Source organism: Dasypus novemcinctus, chromosome Y (assembly GCF_030445035.2).
Source record: "Dasypus novemcinctus isolate mDasNov1 chromosome Y, mDasNov1.1.hap2, whole genome shotgun sequence".
NCBI lineage: Eukaryota > Metazoa > Chordata > Mammalia > Cingulata > Dasypodidae > Dasypus > Dasypus novemcinctus.
The window spans coordinates 3,666,844-3,675,294 of record NC_092216.1 but is presented as its reverse complement, the minus strand read 5'-3'; the positions used below and the strand labels follow the sequence as shown (position 1 = coordinate 3,675,294).

The window sequence follows — 8,451 nt, the reverse complement described above, 5'->3', positions numbered from 1 at the left end:
CCCGGGTGGCCGCGTCGGGCAGGCGCGGGGGCGCGCGGGCCGGGAGAGCCCCGCCCAGGCCGCTTCCGCCCGGCTCCCCATCGGCGCGCGCGCAACGCCGGCGCCGGGACGCGAGGAATGAACTGGGAGCGGGGCGCCCGCGGCCGGGACCCCAGCTCGCCCCCGCCCGCCGGGGCCGCGCCCCCCGCCGCGGCCACGCCGCCGCCCCCGCCCCCCGGGCCCCCGCGCCCTGCCCCCGAGGCCCGCGGTCACTACGACCAGCTGCTGCTGCTCCTGCTGCTGCAGTGAGCGCGGGCGCCCGGACCCTCCGCGCGCCGCCCTCGCCCGCCTTTGTCCCTCCGGCCGCGCACCGGGAGGCGGGGTCGCGCGGGGCAGGGCGCGCCGAGCGGTGTCCGCCGGCGGCCGCCGCCGATGCCGCCGCGCGCCGCCGCCTCCGCGCCGCCCTCCGAGGCTGCGTCCCGGGAAGGCGGGCCCCGCGGACCTGCGCGCGTCCCCATGGAGGCGCCCGGGCCGGCCGCGGCGGCCGAGGCGGGGGGCGCCGGCCCCGGGGACCGCGGCGAAGGCCCCCCGGAGGGGACCCCCGACGGGAAATCCGCGCAGCGCCTCAGCCCCGAGGCGCCGTCGCCCGAGCCGCCCGCGTACCGGCTAGAGGACTTCGAAATGCTCTCGGTCGTGGGTGAGTGCCATGCGCCCGACCTGGGGCGCGCAGCTCCGCTCGGGACGCTGTACTCAGACAAAGAGTCCCGCGTGCCGTCTCTCGGCCCGCTCTGGGGAGGGTCCCTGCCCGGCGCCGCTGGCCCGGGGCCCCTGCATCCCCGGCTCCCGGGGCGCCCCGAGGGTTGGAGGGCGCCCCCCACGGAGCCCCACCAACCTGCGGGCGGCCTGGACCGCTCCTCATTTGCACTCCCTCCCCCGGTGTGCGGCCAAAGGGTCAGTCACCTCGCTTCGGGGACCTAGGACGACCCCCACCCCCCCAGGCCACCCTCCCACGGTCCCTGCGCGTGGCATTGACAGACCTAGCGCGGGGTGGGGTGGGGGGCAGAAGAGCCGCAGTGTTCTGGGGACAGGTGTCCCGTGGCTTAATTGGGGCGTGGGGGGCGCGGGCTACTGCTGGAGATCGAATTAGGCATTTCTTTTTTTTTTTTTTTTTTTTTTAATTTTTTTTCGAATTAGGCATTTCTTTTTTTTTTTTTTTTTAATTTTTTTATTTTTTATTGACTTTGTAATAATATTACATTAAAAATATATATGTGAGGTCCCATTCAACCCCACCCCCCCACCCCACCTCTCCCCCCCCCCCCCAAGAACACTCGTTCCCATCATCATGACACATCCATTGGATTTGGTAAGTACATCTTTGGGCACCTCTGCACCTCATATACATTGGTTCACATCATAGCCCATACTCTCCTCTATTCCATCAAGTGGGCCCTGTGAGGATTTACAATGTCCGGTGATTGCCTCTGAAGCACCATCCAGGGCAGCTCCATGTCCCAAAGACACCTCCACCTCTCATCTCTTCCTGCCTTTCCCCATACCCATCGTCCACCATGTCCACTTTTCCCACTCCAATGCCACCTCTTCTATGTGGACATTGGATTGGTTGTGTCGAATTAGGCATTTCTTGACATCGCTTTTACTTTTCTTGGTCTCGGTCCCCTGAAAGTTGGAAATTCTTTTCTGGGGCGCTTTCCACGCCTTCTGCCCTCCGGCGTGAACTTGACCTCACCTGGGGCAGCCCGGTAAACCAGGTTTCCAGTTCTCTGGGCAGTGGGCGCGCTGGTTGAGGGCGCAGCCCGCAGTGGGCTCGGGATCCCAGCCAGAGGTGGGCGCGGGCTGTGGCTTCTTAGCAACTCTTTGTTGCTACGGGGGCTGAGCCAACGTGTTGCTTCTCAGGACCCGAAACGGGGATCCTCAGCCTTTGTGTCCAGGGAACAGAGATTCTCAGTCCTCTTAGATTGACCTCTAATCCTGGAAACGAGAAAACCGGGCCCGAGAAAGACGTGCTTCAAGGTCATACCCCAGACTTACCAGGACCCCCCAGCCGCCGGTTTCCTCAGAAGCACGGGGCAGAGGGAGGGACTTCTCAGTTCTTTTCCGGGGTTTTCCTTGCAGATGCGTGGTTGGTGCGGCGGAAGGGGGGGGTACGCCAAGACCTGACTGGGGAAGGAGGGAGTGTGGGGGAAGGCTGCCGCAGGTGTCTGGAGGGTGGGGTTTTGGAAAGAGCTTTCCGGGGACACGGCCACAGGACTCCCGTAGCAGCCGCCGAGCTCCAGGGCCTGGAGTCGAGGGGAGAGAGGTGGGATGTGGTGTGCAGGAAGGAGAGAGGGGCAGGGGTTGGCCCGAGGAGAGGTTGGGGGGCAGAGCTGAGCTTGGCTGGCTGTGGAGTTGGCCTAGGAGTGGAGAAGGTCGCCCACTGGGGAAACCGGTGGCCTGTGCAAGGTGTCCCCTGTCCACATCTCTCTGCACAGGTACCTCTCGTCTTTCTCTGTTTCTGTCTCCCCCCCTTTCTCTCTCTCTCCCTTTCTCTCCCTAGAAACTGTGCTGAGTCCACTTAAAACCTAGGTGTGGTTTTTTTTGGGAGGGGAGGGGGTGAAGGCTTGGGAATAAAACAGACCCCGGCAGTTTATAGCAGTAGGGTAAATACAAACGCACAGTGGGAAGGAGAGGGGGACGGGCTGCCCCCCCCCCCCGCACACAGTAGGGCAGTTTTATTTCTTTTTTTTAGTTTTTAAAATTTTTTTTAGTTTTGTTTTTTGCAGCCCTCAGGTGGGTCTGCTGTGAAAGGCGGTGGGAGCCAGGGCGGTGGCGGGGGAGAGGCTGGGGAGGTGACAGGTCCTGCCTGCGTCACAGGGGGGTGGACGATGCCCAGGGGACAGTGGGTGCCCAGGGGATGGCAGCAGCTCGTCCTTTTTTAAGAGAGAATGTCGCAGGTTTGGGGGCGATGGGAAAGTTTTGGTAATGGACGGTGGTGACGGTAGCACAATCCTGTGAGTGTGACTAACAGCACCGAATTATGTATTTGAATACGGTTAAAAGGGGGAAGTTTCAGGTCACGTGTTACTAGCATCAAAATTAAAACACAGGACTGTATAACACCCAGTGAACCCCAACGTAAACTATAGTTAGTAGTATAATTACGATGCTACTGTTTCACCAGTTGCAACAAAATGTTACCAATGGTGGTATGTGAAAACTGTTTTCTGCGTGATTTTTCTGTAAACCTACCACTGTTCTAATAAAAAAGAAAGGGAAAAAAAGAATGTTGCCATGCCAGGGACTGAGGGGGCAGGGCGGGGCAGAGATTTCCTGCTGGGATTTCTTCTGTGGCTTTGCTGATGACAAAAGATGCTTCTTTTTCAAGGGGAATTTGCTGGATGGCGTGAAGCATCTTCACCCTGACCTTTCCTGCCAGGAAAACAAGTTGCCTTTTAGCTCCTCCTCCTCTTTTTCTACCATTCCTTAGCACCCTTCCCCCGCCCCACCACAGAGCCTCAGGTCTAACTTGTCGTGTTGTGCAGCTTCCCAGTTGAGCAGTGCCATCCCTGGGAACCTTCTAGAATGAGCCTGGATGACATGGATTGGCTTTTTTTTTAAAGATTTATTTTGTATTTATTTATGCCCCCCCGCCAGTTGTCTGTTCTCTGTGTCTATTTACTGCATGTTCTTCTTTTGTCTGCTTCTGTTTTCAGCAGCAGGGGAATCTGTGTTTCTTTGTTGTTGCATCATCTTGCTGCGTCAACTCTCTATGTGTGCGGCGCCATTCCTGGGCAGGCTGCACTTTCTTTCGCGCTGGGCGGCTCTCCTTACGGGGTGCACTCCTTGTGCGTGGGGCTCCCCTACGCGGGGGACACCCCTGCATGGCAGGGCACTCCTTGTGCGCATCAGCACTGTGCATGGGTCAGCTGCACACGGGTCAAGGAGGCCTGGGGCTTGAACCGCGGACCTCCCATGTGGTAGGCAGACGCCCTAACCACTGGGCCAAGTCCGCTTCCCTGACTGGCTTTTAATTCCTCCCCACAGTTCTGCTTGAAGTCCCTGCCCCACCCGAGGCTGCATTTTAGTCTGGTCTGAGCCCGGTGCTAATCTCTTGGGTGAGTCAGCCGGTGCCTTCCTTGGGGTCTGCGTCCCTTACCTCGGACTTTGACCTGAGCGCACAGGAGATGCCCGGAGATCTTGAGAAACAACCAGAGAGTCGTTTCCCTGCAGGAAGTGCTTGGGCACGCTCACACATTGATGCCCAACTTGGCCGAGCGGTCAGTGGCTGCGGAGATGGCAGGATGGCGTGGGGAGATGCTTGGAGCCAAAGGCCCAGCTCGATGGCCGTGATCCGGGGGTCCCGAAGACCCCAGAGTGATAAAACTAGAAGTAGAGTCTGTGTCCCAGTGGCCTTCCTCTGTGTTTCCCGTCAACTGAGCTATGGCAAATTGCCAGAGTGAAAGACGGACGGGTTGTCTACCAATGCGGGGTAGTTTGGGAAAAAAAGCAGAGTAGGCGTTTGTAAGAGATGGGATGGTGTAACTTTTTAAATATATTTTTTACAAAGTGTATCATTCTTCCATGAGCATGCATAAACAATGAGTGTACAGTCAGGTTGTGACCTTACAGAATAAATACGTAGAACATCATACAGGGGTCCCTTACATCACCTCTCCACCAACACCTTGCATTGTCGTGCAACGTTTGTTACAAACGATGCAAGAGCATCGTCAAAATATCACTGCTAAGTATAGGCTGCATCTTACAGTTAGTGAATTTCCCCCCCAACCCACCCTATTTAAAAAATATGTATTTTAATACAAAGGTTGTGAACTTACAAAACAATCATGCCTATGTGTAGAATTCCCATACAGTATCCCTTCACCAACACCCCACACCGTGGTGGAGCATTTTTACAGATTGTGAGATATTATCCTCAGACTCTTCACCACCAACTGTGGCCCATAGTGTAACATTTTGCATATTTTTTCCATAGACTTTATTATATGGACTTTATTTTATTTTTTTAAATTTTTTTTAAGGTTTATTTATTTATTCATTCCTCTCCCCTTCCTCCCCCCCCCCCACCCTGGTTGTCTGTTCTCTGTGTCTCTTTGCTGTGTCTTCTTTGTCCACTTCTGTTGTTGTCAGAGGCACGGGAATCTGTGTCTCTTTTAGTTGCATCATCTTGTTGTGTCAGCTCTCCGTGTGTGCGGCACCATTCCTGGGCCAGGCTGCACTTTCTTTCCCGCTGGGCAGCTCTCCTTTTTTTTTTAAAGATTTATTTATTTGTTTATTTATTTCTCTCCCTTTCCCCCCCACACCCCAGTTGTCTGTTCTCTGTATCTGTTTGGTGCGTCTTCTTTGTCCGCTTCTGTTGTTGTCGGTGGCACGGGAATCTGTGTTTCTTTTTGTTGCATCATCTTGTTGCGACAGCTCTCCGTCTGTGGGTGGCTCTCCTTATGGGGCGCACTCCTTGTGCATGGGGCTCCCATGTCCCTTTTGACGCTTGCCCCCAGAATGACATCTTTTTTTTTAGTGTATTTTCTACCTTTTTTTTTTTTTAAGATACTTAGATTACATAAAAGTTACATAAAAATATAGGGAATTCCCACATGCCCCGCTCCCTACAACTCCCACCCTTTCCCACATTAGCAACATCCTTCATTGGTATGATACATTCATTACACTTGATGAACCCATTTGGAGCATTGCCCCTAAGCATGGATTAGAGTTGACATTGTCATTGACACTCTCTCCTGCACAGTTTTGTAAGTTATGACAAGATAGACAGTGGCCTGAATCTGTCATTGCTACATCATTCAGGACAATTCCAAGTCTCCGTATTACACCTGCTTTTCCCACTCCCTGCCCTCAGAACCTCCAGTGGCCACTGCCAACACATCAATGATATAGTTTTTTCCATTGCTAGAATCACAATACCCATGGTATCATCTTGTAGAGCTGTGGCGCAGATGACAACCAGGGCACCCACGTGGGGATAGTCCCACTAAGGAGATGGTGCTTCTTGTCCAGTTTCCACCCATTTATTTTATTTTATTTTTTTTAAAGATTTATTTATTTATTTCCCCTTTTCCCCCCCTCCAACCCTGGTTGTCTGTTCTCTGTGTCTATTTGCTGCGTGTTCTTTGGCTGCTTCTGTTGTTGTCAGCGGCAGGGGAATCTGTGTTTCTTTTTGTTGCGTCATCTTGCTGTGTCAGCTCTCCCTGTGTGTGGTGCCATTCCTGGGCAGGCTGTACTTTCTTTCGCACTGGGCGGCTCTCCTTAGGGGGCGCACTCCTTGCGCGTGGGGCTCCCCTGCGCACTCCTTGCGCACATCAGCACTGTGCATGGGCCAGCTCCACACGGGTCAAGGAGGCCCGGGGTTTGAACTGCGGACCTCCCATGTGGTAGGCGGATGCCCTAACCACTGAGTCAAGTCCGCTTCCCTCCACCCATTTTTATATGCATTGTTTCCCTGCGTGAGCGTGTATGTACGTGCCTGGTTAAATGTGTTTCCATCCCATATGTGGATTCCTTCCACCACCACGTCAAAATTCAGACTCTTGCATCAACACAAAGAAACTCCCTCGTGCTTGATACCATTTATATTTTTTTCTATCACACATCACCTTCTAAAGATGGGAGGAAACCTTCATGGATGTTTAGTGATACATGGCTCTTTCTAAGGGGTCCTCTTCGGTTCCTGGGCAGTTAGAACAAATTTCCACAAACTGGGTATCTTAAGACAACAGGAATTGCCTTCCTCACAGTTTTGGAGACCAGAAGTCCGACAACAAGGTATCTGGCTTTGGCAGCATTTTGCTCTGTCTCCGACATCACTTGGTTCTCCAGTGTCTGTGCCCCAGTTTCCCCCGTAGAAGAGCCCACCCTAATCCAGTTTGACCTCATCTTCACTTATCCCCTCTCCAAAGATCCTATTTCCAAAGAAGGTCCCATTCATGAAACTGGGAATTAGATGTTGACTGAAGCTGGGGGAAATCAGTTCAACCCATAGTAAGTGCTTAGGGTGATTTTCCTCTATTCGGACAGGTTTCCTCTTGCATCCTTGGTTCCCTGAAATTGGCTAGGGCATCCTTTCCTGCCTCTTACTTTGCTATTATGTACCCCCCTCCTTTTCCATAAAATACTTTTTGGATGAGTAGAATATGAACGACTGATGAGAAAATAAATACTCCAGTGGGAGCTGTGTACATCACCCATCGGAAGAGAGAACTGTTTATTGCTTGACAGTACGCAGAAACTTGGGTGTGGCTCGTTAATCGTGTTTATCTTCTGTGCGTGCCTCCTCTGAGTGAATGACAATTTCAGTCGAATAGCGTCACAGGAACTTCAAAAACTAAGATACAAAAGTTGATGCCAAGAGAGAAGCGGATGTGGCTCAACTGATAGAGCATCCGCCTACCACATGGCCAGGGCATCCTGCCCCGTGTGGTGAGCTGGCCCACACACAGTGCTGATGCAAGGAGTGCCCTGCCACGCAGGGGTGTCCCCCGCGTAGGGGAGCCCCACGCGCAAGGAGTGCGCCCTGTAAGGAGAGCTGCCCAGCGTGAAAAAAGTGCAGCCTGCCCAGGAATGGCACCACACACACGGAGAGCTGACACAACAAGATGATGCAATGAAAAGAAACACAGATTCCCGTTGCCGCTAATAAGGATAGAAGCAGTCACAGAAGAACACACAGCAAATGGACACAGAGAGCAGACAACTGGGGCGGTGGGGGGGGGGGAAGGGGAGAGAAATAAATACAAAATAATTCTTAAAAAAGCAAAAAAGGTTGACGACAAGAGAATGTTTCAAAGGTGGAAGGCTGCCTTTGTTCCTCTCTTAAAACTTGAAACTCATGTAATTACCAAACTGAAATTCACACGGCATACAGTTGAACACTTTGAAGTGAACAGGTCAGAGGCAGGTAGCACAGTCCCAAGACTGGGCATCTGTCACTACTGTCTACTTCTAAGATCAGTATCGCCCCCCCAAAGGAAGCCCCTGTACCCATTTAGCAGCCCCTCCCCAGGTCCCCAAGCCCTGGAAACCACCCACCTGCTGTCTCTGAGTTTTGCCGATTGTGCGTTCCTCTTCATTTTCCAGACTCTCCTTCCTCTGTCTTCTGTGACTCCCAGAAGGATGAGGGACATGCTGGAAATGGGAATGCAAAGGAACAGTAACTCCCTGCTCAAGAAAAAAAGGGAGAAATAGGTCTTTCGAAAGAAGGGTTAAAAAATGTGTGGAGAAATAAACAAACAAAAGAACAATTAAAGAAAGGGAAAAATGCGTGGAGATTGAGAAAGTGGGGCACAAAGAATAATAATAAGAAAATGTAGGCTGGGAAAGACCTGCACAGGATAAAACTGGAGTACAGATATGCAGGCAGACCAGGGGAGGGGACAGCAACAGGAAAACTCCAGATTCATGTCCACCCAGAACTTTGGAATGGGAAGATTTTTTGGA

General features: G+C 53.0%; 1 protein-coding gene across 2 annotated transcripts in view; it reads left to right on the top strand.

The window, feature by feature from the left end:
• Window positions 1-396: 396 nt before the first annotated feature.
• Window positions 397-8,451, top strand: part of LOC139436094 (cAMP-dependent protein kinase catalytic subunit PRKX-like) — a 124,421-nt gene continuing 116,366 nt past the window's right edge. For both annotated transcript variants that reach the window (XM_071213487.1, XM_071213486.1), the window contains exon 1: window positions 397-676. In XM_071213487.1, coding sequence (XP_071069588.1) covers window positions 412-676 — 265 coding nt within the window. In that variant the 5' untranslated portion in view covers window positions 397-411. The remainder of the gene's footprint in view (window positions 677-8,451) is intronic.